Genomic DNA, 14,338 nt, shown 5'->3' with positions numbered 1-14,338 from the left:
TCCTTCCCCCCACCACATACGTTCATCTGTTTTGTTTAAAGATTTTATTTTAGGGGCGCCTGGGTGGCTCAGTCGTTAAGTGTCTGCCTTCGGCTCGGGTGTGATCCCAGGACCCTGGGATCATGACCCAAGCCGAAGGCAGACGCTTACCCATCTGAGCCACCCAGGAACCCCTAAAGATTTTATTTTTAAGCAATCTCTATACCCAATACAGGGCTCAAACTCACAACCCCAAGATCAAGAATCGCATGCTCCAACTGAGCCAGTCAGGTGCCCCAAATATGCAATGAGCTTTTTAATAGCAAAACTGGAACCTAAAAGATAATGCAACAAGACTGTCAAAATTCTCAAAAAAATTTTTTAACTAAAATTCTATTCTCAGACAAATTAAGAGTCAAGTCTAAGGAGAGTTTCAGATATGCTTAAATAAAAAAACCTACCTTCCTTGCCTCTTTTCTTAGGAAGCTACTGGAAGACGTGCTCCAGCAAAATGAGGCAGTAGGAAAGAAACAGACTGAAGTCTCAAGAAACATAGGATGATGTAACACAGCAAAGTAGTTAAAGGAAGGCTCAAAAGGAAGGCCTAGAGAGCAACTATCCTGATCATAGCAGATGGACTGTGAGGGGGTTGAGGAAGTTGATGTCTCTGGGAGGGAAGTAGCAAAGAGAAAACAGAATTGACAGATTACTTGACTACTGAGAAAATGATAGTTTTTTTTTTCCCCTAAGGAAAAAGCTGAACAAATCCATAAGTAAAATAAGCAAATAAAAAATAAAGCAAATATTAACCCCAGGCAAAGTAAAGAGGTATATGAAAGGAAACAAACATAACCCACTACTTGGATCTGCAGTGAACAATATTTAATCACAATATAATCATATAAATACTATCAGTCAAAATTTATAGCATAATTACATTAGAAGGATAGAGAGAAGGGGCGCCTGGGTGGCACAGCGGTTGGGCGTCTGCCTTCAGCTCAGGGCGTGAACCCGGCGTTGTGGGATCGAGCCCCACATCAGGCTCCTCTGCTATGAGCCTGCTTCTTCCTCTCNAAAAAAAAAAAAAAAAAACTTTAAAAAAAAAAAAAAAAAAAAGAAGGATAGAGAGAAGGAAAGTAGGGGATTAAAGAGAGCTACTATAAAAAATTAACATATAGTGTCTAATACTGATAATTTAGGGAGTACGAATACGAGCATATTATTTAGAAATATGTTAAGTACATATCAGAAGTGAAACTGAAGTGGTTAAGTCTACAAAAGGAGGTAACAGATAACTTTTTCATACAAACTCTTAAATTCTATTTGATTTTTGTAAAAATTATATGCATGCATTATTTTGATTAAAAAATTAATTCATGGGGTGCTTGGGTGACTCTTGATTCCGGCTTAGGTCATGAACTCAGGGTCATGAGATCAAGCCCCACGTTGGGCTCTGCACTAGGCATGAAGCCTGCTTAAAATTCTTTCTCTTCCTCTTGCTCTGCCCCTCCCCCCTCTAAAAAAATTAATCCATAATTCCTTTAAATAAAAAATATATATATATATAACATTGTATAATATAAATTAAAAAACTTAAAGTCAGGACTAAGAAAAATAAAAATTACAACAGAAGGATCAGGAGAAAAACACATTTATGCAGGCTATAAAGTACGATACTAAGATGGTATAAATGAGCCCAGAATTTGATGGAGCTTCATGAAGATCAAGATGAAAGAAGCAAAATAATTTTTTATGCAGTCTTCCTTTTCCATGAAGAGAAAACAAATTTCCTCGAATAAGCAAAACATCTCCACGTTCTGCTCTAAAATTAATTTTTCACACAGAGTTTGATACTGTTATTATCAACTGTAAGCAGTACACACCTAAAACCACACCGCTGACACGGCATTTCCCAGCGTGCTCGGGCTCTGGGTCTGTAAGAATAAGGTCTTCCACCGCTCCCTCCTGAACAGCAAGCAGCGGTGTGTTTAGGATTTCTTTCTGTCAACAAAGAACACAGGTTGAAACCTAACAGTTAAACAATCACTACAGTCTCTCCTGTTTTCAGGCCCCAACCTTACCTGCATGTTCTGCTTATAGAGTTTCCTATCAATTTGAGCTCTCAGACCCCAAACAGCCGGTCCCTTACGCCGGTTTAATACTCTGTAATGTACACCAGACTGGTCACAGATTCGAGAACACAGGCCATCCAAGGCATCAACTTCCCTCATTAAATGCCCCTTGCCAATGCCACCAAAGGAAGGATTACAGGACATCTGACCTAAAGAGAACAGACATAAAATAAATAAATATAGGCACACTCTCACGTAGCGAGTGTTTAATAGGGAAATGTCTACAAAGTGATTAGAATCATCTCATGTAATAAAAAACTTGAAACAAACACCAGAGAGAAAATTAGAAAAGCCCAATGGGATGGAAGACAAACCATTGACTGTAGTTTCTTTTGAGTCTTTTCCCTGCCACATATTTTTATTGGTTCATTAGGTTGCCTTTTCCTTTAAAATGTGGCTTTCAAGTGTTTACTTCATGAAACCTTCCCCAAATCAAGCATACTTTCAAGAAGTCCCCTGGCACTGATTTCACTGTTATGATCAATTATGTCTTCCATAAATGCCATCTGCTGTTTTCTTTTTGCTTATTTTGTAAAAATAATTAAATTATAAGCTTCCTGAAAGTAGAAACCATATTTTATACCTTCTCCTTAAATTCTCCTAGTTTTATTTGGAGGTCTAAACTCATGTGGTTACCTCAATGGTTTTTATGGGAAGTGGAGGGATAGGAAAGCTATGTCAACATCTGTAGGTCCACTATCGCCACCACCAAGCCCTCTGCAAGTTTTTATAGTCTCCATAAGGAGGCTGAAACATGCTGTGATTAGGAGTATGGGTCAGGAGTGAGTGGAAGGAATCTTGCTCAATTCTTAGATCTACCACTTAAAAGCTCTGGCATTTTGGCAAGTTATCTAATTTTCTCTACCTCAGTTTCCCTACTGTAAAAACAGGAATGATAATCGCAATAGATCATTTCCCCCTTCCTCTGAAACAGAATCACAATTTTATTTAGGTAAACACTCCCCTATAAGGCTTTGTGTTCAGAGAGTGTGACCTAAACTCAGTAGGAATAAATCTTTGTTGATCTAAGTAATCATGGTAATCCTGTTTCTATTTGCCCCTGTCTGGGTTAGAGATGGGAAATAAGTCATGAGGGGTGACCTACTGGGGAGGGGTTTCTAGGAATGGGTTGTTTTTCCTCTTTAAAGAGATATAAGGAGGGGGGAAAAAAACCCTTCTTAGGCTGAAAGCTGTCATATCTGGATGTGACACCTGGAACTATTACAGCCATTTTGTAATCATGAGGGTAGCTAGCTTGAAGACAATTCAAGAATGGCATAATGGAGATATGGAAGAAATGAGTCCTTGGACATTGTGGACTACTGAATTAACCAACCTTAAAACTGATCTACCTGCAAATTTCTTGTTAAAAAATAAATTCTTGGGGTGCCTGGGTGGCTCAGTTGGTTAAGCGTCTGACTCTTGATTTCGGCTGAGGTCATGATCTCAGGGTTGTGAGATCAAGCCCCATATCAGGCTCTGTGCTCAGCAGGGAGTCTGCCTGAGATTCTCTCTCTCTCCCTCTCTCCCTCCCCCCACTCACTTTCTCTCTTTCTCAAATAAATAAATAAATTTTTTTAAAAATAAATTCTTTCTGTTTAAATTAATTGAATAATAGGATTTGTTACTTGCAAAGGAGAGAGTGTACACAAAGCAACTAGCACAGTATCTGGCACGGGGTAAGCAATGAATAACATTTACTAATAACTGTTTTATTTGCCAGTGTAAAATATTTCTCAGTGTAAAATACTCTCTGCTTCTGATTTTCACTCTTTCAAAAATCACATAATTTCTTTGAATTAGCTTTAAAAATTTTAATCATAAATAATTTTCCAACAGCAACATTTAAAAACTTACATCACTTTCTCAAACATGTAAAATATTACTATTGACCTAAGTATCCTTACATGGTTATCTTAGAAAGTGCTCCATACACTGCATACAATTGATAAACACAGTGAATATTTATCCTATCATTAAGTTTATATGAAAGCAACCAATATGCATTCCTGAGTTTCTAATTCAACACACTGTTTCACATACAAATGTTAAGCTACTTCTTTTTTAAAGATTGATTTGAGAGAGAGAGAGAGAGGGAGGAAGTGTGAGTGGGGGGAGCGGAGGGAGAGAATCTTCAAGTAGACTCTCCAGGGAGTGCGGAGTCCCACGTGGGGGCTATCCGACAACCCATTAGATCGTGACCTGAGCTGACACCAACAGTCAGACGCTTAACTGACTGAGCCACCCAGGGGCCCCAATGTTAAGCTATTTTATTAAAGAATAAGAAAGAATAGTGTAATGAATTCCCAGGTATCAGCACAGGTCCAATCTTACATCTTTTATAGCTCAACACACTTCCTTCTCTTCCAGACATTATATCAACTATAAATATTTCCGACAAAGACTTTTTTGTTTAGGAAAAAAAAAAACCCACAATAACTTAATCACACTTCAAATATCTGAATTGTTAATGAATAAGTAATCAAAATAGAAACTAGGTATGTGAAATGATATCACCAAGTATGATTTTTTTCTATCACTCTATGCTCTTAAGTAATCCTCTTCTAATCTTTAGAGAGGATACATTTCAGATACTTTTAGATCAGAACTCATAACTCAGTGATTTGCTGGTGATGCTTTGCTTGGTATACATGAAGCTTTTGTTAAAAACAAACAAAACAGGGGCACCTGGGTGGCTCAGTCAGTTAAATGTCTGCCTCCTGGGATTGAGCCCCACATTGGAGTCCCTGCTTCTTCCTCTCCCTGTGCCCCTATCCCAGCTTGTGCTCTCTCGCTCTCTCTGTCAAATAGATAAAAACAAACAAACAAAACAATGAATGAAGATATACTTTCCAGCTTACCACTGTCCCATTATTCCATGTTGTTTTACACATTTATTTTATTTTATTTTATTTTTTATTTGTTTATTCGACAGAGATAGAGACAGCCAGCGAGAGAGGGAACACAAGCAGGGGGAGTGGGAGAGGAAGAAGCAGGCTCATAGCGGAGGAGCCTGATGTGGGGCTCGATCCCATAACGCTGGGATCACACCCCGAGCCGAAGGCAGACGCCCAACCGCTGTGCCACCCAGGCGCCCCTACACATTTATTTTAAAATTTTATTTATTTATTTGTCAGAGAGACAATTTTACAATTTACAATTTCTGTAAGTCAAACCATTATGCTGTATACCTTAAACTTATACAATGATATATGTCAATTATATCTCAATAAAACTGGGAAAAAACAGAGATCTATTATATGCACATATTTTGCAAACGCAAAAACAGTTAACATATTGTACTGTATGCCAAGCAGGGAGCCTGATGCGGGACCCCATCCCAGGACCCTGGGATCATGACCTGAGCTGAAGGCAGATAGTTAACCAACTGAGCCACCCAGACGTCCCTATTTTTTTTTTTCCAAGATTTTATTTATTTATTTGACAGAGAGAGCAAGAGCACTAGTTGGGGGAAGGGCAGAGGGAGAGAGAAAAGCAGATTCCCTGCTAAGCAGGGAGCCAGACGTTGGGCTCGATCCCAGGACATCAGGATCATGACCCGAGCCAAAGGCAGATGCTTAGCCAACTGAGGCAGCCAGGTGCCCCAGCTTTACACTCTTTTTTTTACACATTTAAATTATGTGTCTAGCTCCTAGAGCATCTGAAGCTGTGATCCCTGTCTTAGATATTGCTACTCATCAAAATGACTTAGTTTTTTTTTTTTTTTTTTTAAGATTTTATTTTATTTATTTTACAGAGATAGAGACAGCCAGTGAGAGAGGGAACACAAACAGGGGGAGTGGGAGAGGAAGAAGCAGGCTCATAGTGGAGCCTGATGTGGGTCGATCCCATATCGCCGGGATCACGCCCTGAGCCGAAGGCAGACGCTTAACCGCTGTGCCACCCAGGCGCCCCAAAATGACTTAGTTTTTTTAAGATTTTATTTATTTTTTTATTTATGAGAGAGGAGGCAGCGACAAAGGGGGAGGGAGAGGGACAAGCAGGCTCCACATTGATCTCAGAGTCCAAGTGTGTGTTGGGGGCGCTCAATCCCACCACCAGGAGACTATAGCCTGAGCCAAAACCAAGAGTCAGACGTCCAACTGACTGAGCCACCCAGTCACCCCAAAATGACTTGGTTTTTAATTCTCATTATAAATCAGTTAATTTTTAAAAAATCTCTAATCCCACTAATTCCAGACATTTTTCTCAAACTTTCATCCCTAGAGATGAGTCTCCTTATACATAGGCGGGGGAAAAAAATTACTGAAATTCCACCACTTCCTTGTATCTCTAAACTAAACAACTTCTAGGTCCTTTATTGAATTACTGTACATTATATACCTACTTATAAAACTTACATTTGTGAAAGGCACATGCAAAGAAATCCTTGTCTTTTTAAATTGCTGAAAACTTTTTCTCAAATATATTTATCAATGTTGAGCCCCTCTCCTCACGGGCATGAAAGCTGAACATGCCACTTTTCTTTTGCTTAACCCTCAAGATCTTTCTCTACATAGAACTCCAGGAAACTAGCCTTCATTCCCAATCATTTGGAGTTGGAATAAGAAAGTTTATTTGTCGGGGCGCCTGGGTGGCTCAGTCGTTGAGCGTCTGCCTTTGGCTCAGGTCATGATCCCAAGGTCCTGGGATGGAGCCCTGCATTGGGGTCCATCAGGCTCCCTGCTCGGAGGGAAGCTTAGTTCTCCCTCTCCCACTCCCCCTGCTGCTGTTCCCTCTCTTGCTGTGTCTCTCTCTGTCCAATAAAATAGTAATAATAATAATGATAATAATAATAATAATAATAATAATAAAGAAAGTTTATTTGTCATCTGTGTTCTTAGGTAGAGACTACTAACATTCCAAGTACGGTATCAGTATTTGGGGTTGGCCATGGTAATAAAAATGTATAAATCGGTCCATTTTTCACTCTACCAAAGAATTTAAGTTGGCTATTTAGAAAAGTTTATGGTAAAAAAAATAGTATAACATCTGAACCACTTAATGGGTCAGGCACTGTTCCAGATGTATTTTCTGATTTAAACTTTACAGCAAACTGAAGTTGGTGCTGTTATTGCTATTTCACACAAAAAGAAACTGAGGGTTAAATAAACTGTCCCTTGTCCAAGGTAACACAGCTAGAACTCAGTGAACTCAGTGAAGCCTGGATTAAAATTCAGAATGTCTAACAATCTCTTTAATGGTGAACATTTTCCATGAAATGCATAGGTAATATGACACCGAATAAACAGGTGCACAAGGCTTTTCTCTTTAATTGTGAAATGCAAAAACTAGTTGGCCAAAAAACATTATTTTCCAGGTTAGTAGAAAATAGAAGACTTTCTGCCTCTAACTTCATTATTGGCAGATGATAATGATTAAATCACAACAGGACAATTCTTGCCTTTTGCATTCTTAGGTCGTTGAATCTTCTAAGTCAAAGCTATCTTTCGGAGGCCAGGTAGAAATATTTAAGATACTCCACTATATTAAATTACCTTACAAGTGAGATTTTGATTCAAAACCAAAATTGTCATCCACTAAGCTCATCTATAAGAGTTATTATCTCTGAAATGCATTTATTTAAAAAGAAAATGGACTGTATTGTGTTGGTAGAGTAATATGAATATGGATTTTGGTAAGAATCCCTTTATCCCTCACAGAACTACATTACTTATATTTAATGATCATCTTAGTTCAATAATACTTTTTTCATTAAATTTAAAAATTACTAGTGAAAGGTAGTATCTAGTTGTTTTTTTTTTTTAATGCGAACAACACTGAAATGTATAATAAGCAAAGTGTAATGTTTTGGATAATCACATCACTCCCCTCTAAAAGAATCACTCTTAACAGTGTACATTTCTCCACAGTTAGGAGCTGAATGGTAATTTTTAAAAAGTACTTCAGTATCAAATAATGTGATTTATTCACAATTTTTGCAAAATACAGTTAATATTTCTACTGTTCACTCTTAAGCAAAATGAAGGAGGAAAAAAACATTGGCTTGCATGATTTACAAGATGATATTTTAGCTAGCATCTATTATGGTGCTAGAGAGAGGTCTTGCTTTAAATTATAGCCGTCCACCCATTGCCTATTAAGTGCGAAAAAGGCACTGCCAGTTCCTGAGCACAAAATTAGGAAACAAACACCAAGTAGAGATATAGAATGCAATAAAAAGTAGCATCGTTCTTCAAAAGGGCTTCCCCAAATCGCGAGTAAAACACAACAGTCGTTTAACAAATAATTCCTAATAAATGTTAATTCACTCTATTTCCAAAGCAACAAGCTAGTAGAGGGTAAATGACAACAATGAAGAAGCTATCAGCTTGTATTCTTAGTTTCCCCCTTTCCCAAGGCACTGCCCCCAACTTCCCCAACTAATTACTTCTGTCAGCAGCAGCACAATACATGGTCCACGGAACAGCCTAATCCAGGGTTCTGGGCCAGGCCTACCTGATCTGTGAAACTCAAATTAGGATAAAACCACAGACACTAGGATTCTCACTAGCCTTCTGGAGAGGAGAGGCTGCCCGCATCAGGCCACTGGGAAGCGGTGAAGGGGCTTACTGGCAGCTTGCGTCCTATGCCAAACTCCACGCTACCCGAACTCCTCACCGATCGTGTCCACGCGGTGGGTGAGTAGCAGAGTCCGGGAGCCGCACCGAGCAGCAGCGGCGGCTGCCTCGGTCCCGGCATGTCCTCCGCCAATGACTACCACGTCAAAGTTCGTAGCCAAGGGCGCCGCGCTGTCACCGATGAACCGGGCCAACGAAAGGTGGTTTTTGGTGAGGGAAGACGCGACACAGAGACCACAACCTCGGAGAGAAAACATAGCTGGAGAAAGGCAGAGTCTGACCCTGAACCTGACACGAGCTAGGCGCAAAACTTTAGGGTACCAGGGAAAGCCTTCAGGGCGCAGCCATCTTTGCTCTGATGTCACAGCGTAGCAGTCTACGTCCAGCGTCAGCGCTGATTGGGGCTTTGGCGCGACTTTACTGGAGAAGCGAAACCGGGTAACGGTGCAGGTGGCCCAGCTGGTGTGAACCTTGTTTCGTGGTCGGTGAAGGCTTTTGATTACATATGGCTGTGATTTGGTGGCTCCTCGTTGGTAATTTTTTGTCCTTTGCAGCGATTGGCGCCCTAATCGCCAGTTGGTCACCTACAGGCAATGATTTTGATCACTGTGCCTTATAAGATTCTTTGAATTTTGTGGAAAACTATCACCTGGGGTTCTGTTTGTTTATGAAGACTAGCCTCTGAATAGGAGGAGGCTCGAAAGCAGTTAAAATATATTTGTGGATAGAAGATTCATGATGGGTAATTAGGGAAATCAAATGGTTGAAGATTAAATGTCCAGCCTTTGGAAATTGACTATTTTTTAAAGCTTCCTTACAGAGGAAACCTTTAACTGGTTAGTGAAACAACCTATGTGGCCGTTTTATTCATCTGATTATTAATATCTATTAAATAGAAATCGACAACTTTGAGACATAAGCTATAACTTCGTTGGTCCTTCTGATCCCACCTCTGTAACCATTGTCAGCATTTTTTTGCTAATGCTTCCTAGTCTTTTTTTTTTTTTAAGGATTTTATTTATTTATCTGTCAGAGAGAGAGCATAGGCAGGGAAGAGAGAGGCAGAGGGAGAAGTGGCAGAGGGAGAAGCAGGCTCCCTGCTGAGCAAGGAGCCCAATTTGGGACTCGATGCCAAAACCCTGGGATCATGACCTGAGCCAAAGACCTATGCTTTGGTTGACTGAGCCACCCAGGTATCCCCCCTCCTAGTTTTGTTTTGTTTTTTATACAAATACTCATGCTGCTATTATTTTGCACATGTAACACTGTGATTATATTATTTTTCAGTTTGCTTTTTTTTTTTTTTTAAAGATTTACTTATTTGAGATAGAGAAAGAGAATGTGCATGTGTGGGGGGACAGGCAGGGGGAGAGGGAGAAAATCCTCAAGCAGTCTTCCTGCTGAGTGTGGAGCTGGACCTGGGAGCTGGATCTCACAACCCAGAGATCATAACCTGAGTCAAAACCAAGGGTCTCATGCTCAACTGACTGAGCCACCCAGGCACCCCAGTTTGCTTCTTTTTTTAACAATGTATTTTTGACTCTCTGCCATGTATATATGAATCTATCACATTTTAACCATAATTTATTTAGTCAACCCCCAATTATTGGGCATCTGAATTGTTTCTAATTTTTTGATATTATCATCATCGTTGTGCATATATCTCTTTTTATTTCATTTTATTTATTTTTTAAAAAAGATTTTATTTACTTGACAGAGAGAGAGAGAGAGAGCCAGCAAGAGAGGGAACACAAGCAGGGGAGTAGGAGAGGAAGAAGCAGGCTCCCAGCAGAGGAGCCCGATGTGGGGCTCGATCCCAGGACTCTGGGATCACGCCCTGAGCCGAAGGCAGACTCTTAACAACTGAGCCACCCAGGTGCCCCCATATATCTCTTTTTAAATTTAAATATAAATGAAGATACTGGGTATATATAAATTTAAATATAAATGAAGATACTGGGTAAAAGCATTCCTCAATGTTTATATTTTTGATAACGGCTAAATTGGCTTCCTGAAAGCTTTGTGTCAGTGTTAGACTATTTCATTATACTGTAGCCAGGACTGGATTTTTAATTAAATTTTAAGTATAAATTTCAAGAAGATGGATATTTTATATGTGAATGCTGTTTTCCCTTCACAGCCATTTCTTGATACACTTTCTTTACCTGTCTTCCAAGACATCAAGCTATTCTGGTTTCCCTCCTGTTTTTTCTGGCTACTCCCTCAGTCATTTTCCTGGTTCCTCCTCCTTGAGCACTGTGCTCAAGCCCAAGGGCACAACAAAACCAATTCCCAAACCCCATCTTTAGGCCTCTACCTCCTGGGAACCCTCCCAATACTAACTCTGTAGCCAGAAGATGGAATCATAGGATGCCTGCGTGGCTCAGTCAGTTAAACATCTGCCTTCACCTCAGGTCATGATCCCAGAGTCCCAGGATCAAGTCCCACAAAGGGCTCTCTGCTCAGTGTAGAGTCTGCTTCTCCCTCTGACCTTCCCCTGTCTCATGCTTTCTCTCTCTCACTCTCTCTCTCTCAAATAAATAAAATCTTGAAAAAAGAATCACATTATAGATATTTAATATAAGAATAATTAGCTATACTGGGGTACCTGGCTGGCTCAGCTGGTAGAGCGTGCAACTCTTGATCTTGGGGTTGTGAGTTCGAGCCCCATGTAGGGGGTGGAGGTTACTTAAACGAACAAATATTTCACTCTAAAAATAATAACTATAATAAAAGAAATAACACATAAAGAAATTATATATGGTACCCTAGGGCTGAGGGAGAGTACCCAAGTAAGAATAAATTCAAAAGGGGTTCAGATCTCAAGTGCAGAAGGCCTTCAGAGAGTATGGGCTACATAACATAGGGGGCTTGCAGAGAGGACAGCAGCTCTCTGTGGACCCCCTCAGCCACAGGCAGGCTGTACACAAGGCTTGTAGAAGGATCAACTTCTTGGTATGTGACCTTCTGGACCACAGGCCAGGCAGGAATCTTCGTTTCCCTGTTTAGTAAGTTGTAGTTGGGTTATGGCTGGGCCAAGATGGCAAGGCCCCGTGGGGATCACTTTCGGGGCCTATAGCTGGGGTAGGCCCTACCAGATGTTCTCATACCTATGTGTCTGACCTTTGCCCTGCAATCCCCTTCTACTCCCTCCACTATGTTGGAAATTGCAGGAAACCTCTTCCTGCTACAGTGTCCTCCTGCAACCTCAGTATACTGAGAAAGGTTAACATAGTGGGCACTTTAAAAGAGAACTGCTTAGGGGCGCCTGGGTGGTGCAGTTGTTAAGCGTCTGCCTTCGGCTCAAGGCGTGATCCCGGAGTCCTGGGATTGAGCCCCACGTCAGGCTCCTCCGCTATGAGCCTGCTTCTTCCTCTCCCGCTCCCCCTGCTTGTGTTCCCTCTCACAGGCTGTCTCTCTCTGTCAAATAAATAAATAAAATATTTAAAAAAAAAATAAAAGAGAACTGCTTAAAGGAATTCTGTTGTTTATAAGACAGCATATATTGAAGGGTGTATTAAGTCCTTGTCTGAGAAGCAATAAGTTGATAACTGACGCAACATCTCACATCTCAAACTTCACAAGCTCCAGCCACACTTGCTGTTGTTTGAACAACTGGGCATAGTCTTTCCTTAGGTCTTTTGTATTAACTTTTATTTTGTATTTACTTTTCCCTGAAATTGGTTTGCTTGAGAACAAGCCTGACTACACAATAGTCCTCCTTTCATTTTACAAAAGGAAGATACAGATTTCTCAATCTCAGTGTATTCTCACATCACATTTCAAACTAAGGCTCATTGCCCTGGGTGTTAAAAAAACAACAAACACCTTTCTATTAAAGAGGATAATATATCAAAATATTGGTTTTAAGGAAAACCTTTTATTTATTTATTTTTAAGATTTTGTTTATTTGACAGAGAGAGACACAGCGAGAGAGGGAACACAAACGGGGAGTAGGAGAAGGAGAAGCAGGCTTCCTGCCGAGCAGGGAGCCTGATGCCGGGCTTGATCCCAGGACCCTGGGATCATGACCCGAGCCGAAGGCAGAAGCTTAACGACTGAGCCACTCAGGCCCCCTTAGGGAAACCTTTTAAAAAGAGTAATCAAGGCACTTTTGTCCACTGACAGATGAATGGCTATCGAAATGTGCTATATACTTAGAGCAGAAGTATCCAGTCTTAAAAAAGGCTGACAAGAGTGCCTGGGCTCAGTCAGTTGGGCGGCTGACTCGATTTCAGCTCAGATTATGATCTCAGGGTCTTGGGATCAATCCCTGAGATGGGCTCTGCCCTTGTTGGGGAGTCAGCTTGAGAATTCTCTCTCTCTCTCCTTCTGCCATGCTCTCTCTCTCAAATAAATAAATATTAAAAAAGAAAAGGAAGGCTGACATATGCCACAATATGCATAAACCTTGAGGATATTATCTTAAGTGAAATAAGCCAGTCACAAAAGGACAAATATTGTATCATTGCACTTACTTGAAGTACCTAGAGTAGTCAGATTCATAGAGACAGAAGGTAGAAGGGTGGTTGCCAAGGGAGAGGGCGGGACTGGGGAGTTATTGTTTACTGGGTAGAGTTTCAGTATTACAAGATGAAGAACTGGGGAGATGGATGGTGGTGATGGTTGCACAATATTAATGTATTTAATGTCATTGGATTGAACACCTAAAAATGCTTAGGATGGTTTTTTAAAAAGTAATCAAGGCATTCTAAACCCAGGGGTTTCCTGTCTAATATGTATTTCTGTAAAGGGATTGGTTTTAGAAGTAGACATTTGAAAGCCTGTATGGAGAACTCTGGAATCACAAAGGCCAAAACAGCATGAATTTAAAATGTAAGTGCCATTTTTTGATGGGCTTTTGAGAACCAATGTATAAAACTCACTGATAAGAACTTCTACATAGGAATGCCTGGGTGGCTCATATGGTTAAGCATCTGCCTTTGGCCCAGTTCATGATTCCGGGGTCCTGGTATTGAGTCCCCCATGGGGCTCCCTGCTCAGCAGGGAGCCTGCCTCTCCTTCTGCCTGCTGCTCCCCCTGCTTGTGTGCTCTCTCTCTCTCTGACAAATAAGTATATAACATTTTTTTAAATCTTAACAAAAAGACCTACACAATTTAAGACTGTATGTGCTTTTACAAAGTCAAATAAAATGAAGTATTTATTGCAATTGCAGTCCTCATTTCACTTCCACCTTGTAAAAGCTGGACATTTTCTATTTCTCATTAATTAAAAAAGTACCCTTATGGGGCACCTGGGTGTCTCAGTCGTTAAGCATCTGCCTTCCACTGGGGGTGTGGTCCCAGGGTCCTGGGATCGAGCCCCACATTGGGCTCCCTGCTCTGCTGGGAGCCTGATTCTTCCTCTCCCACTCCCCCTGCTTGTGTTCCCTTTCTCGCTGGCTGTCTCTCTGTGTCAAATAAATAAAATCTTAAAAAAAAAAAAAAGTACCCTTACTTAAACTTACACTTAAAAAGTTTCTGTGGGCGCCTGCGTGGCTCAGTCAGTTAAGCCTCTGCCTTAGGTTTCGGTAATGGTCTTAGGGATTGAGCCCCGCGTGGGGCTCCCTGCTCAGCAGGGAGTCTACTACTCCCTCCACCTCTGCCCCTCCCCCTGCTCCTCCTCCTCCTCCTCTCTCTCTCTCT

The 14,338-nt window shown here is 40.8% G+C and overlaps 1 protein-coding gene across 3 annotated transcripts in view; it reads right to left on the bottom strand.

Annotated features, from left to right (window-relative positions):
* MTO1 (mitochondrial tRNA translation optimization 1) overlaps positions 1 to 9,068 on the bottom strand; it is a 28,376-nt gene extending 19,308 nt beyond the window's left edge. The window contains exons 1-3 of one of the 3 annotated variants that reach the window (XM_002916574.4): positions 8,733 to 9,068; positions 2,061 to 2,260; positions 1,863 to 1,980 (exon numbers count right to left, since the gene is read on the bottom strand). In XM_002916574.4, the coding sequence (XP_002916620.1) occupies positions 1,863 to 1,980; positions 2,061 to 2,260; positions 8,733 to 8,949 (535 nt within the window). In that variant the 5' untranslated portion in view covers positions 8,950 to 9,068. Of the gene's footprint in view, positions 1 to 1,862; positions 1,981 to 2,060; positions 2,261 to 8,570 lie in introns of all 3 variants that reach the window. The other 2 variants (XM_019796790.2, XM_019796791.2) reach the window with 2 other exon arrangements.
* Between the last annotated feature and the right edge of the window lie 5,270 nt (positions 9,069 to 14,338).

Source organism: Ailuropoda melanoleuca, chromosome 19 (genome assembly GCF_002007445.2).
Source record: "Ailuropoda melanoleuca isolate Jingjing chromosome 19, ASM200744v2, whole genome shotgun sequence".
In the NCBI taxonomy this organism is placed as follows: Eukaryota; Metazoa; Chordata; class Mammalia; order Carnivora; family Ursidae; genus Ailuropoda; species Ailuropoda melanoleuca.
This window is presented reverse-complemented; position numbering and strand designations above follow the sequence as displayed.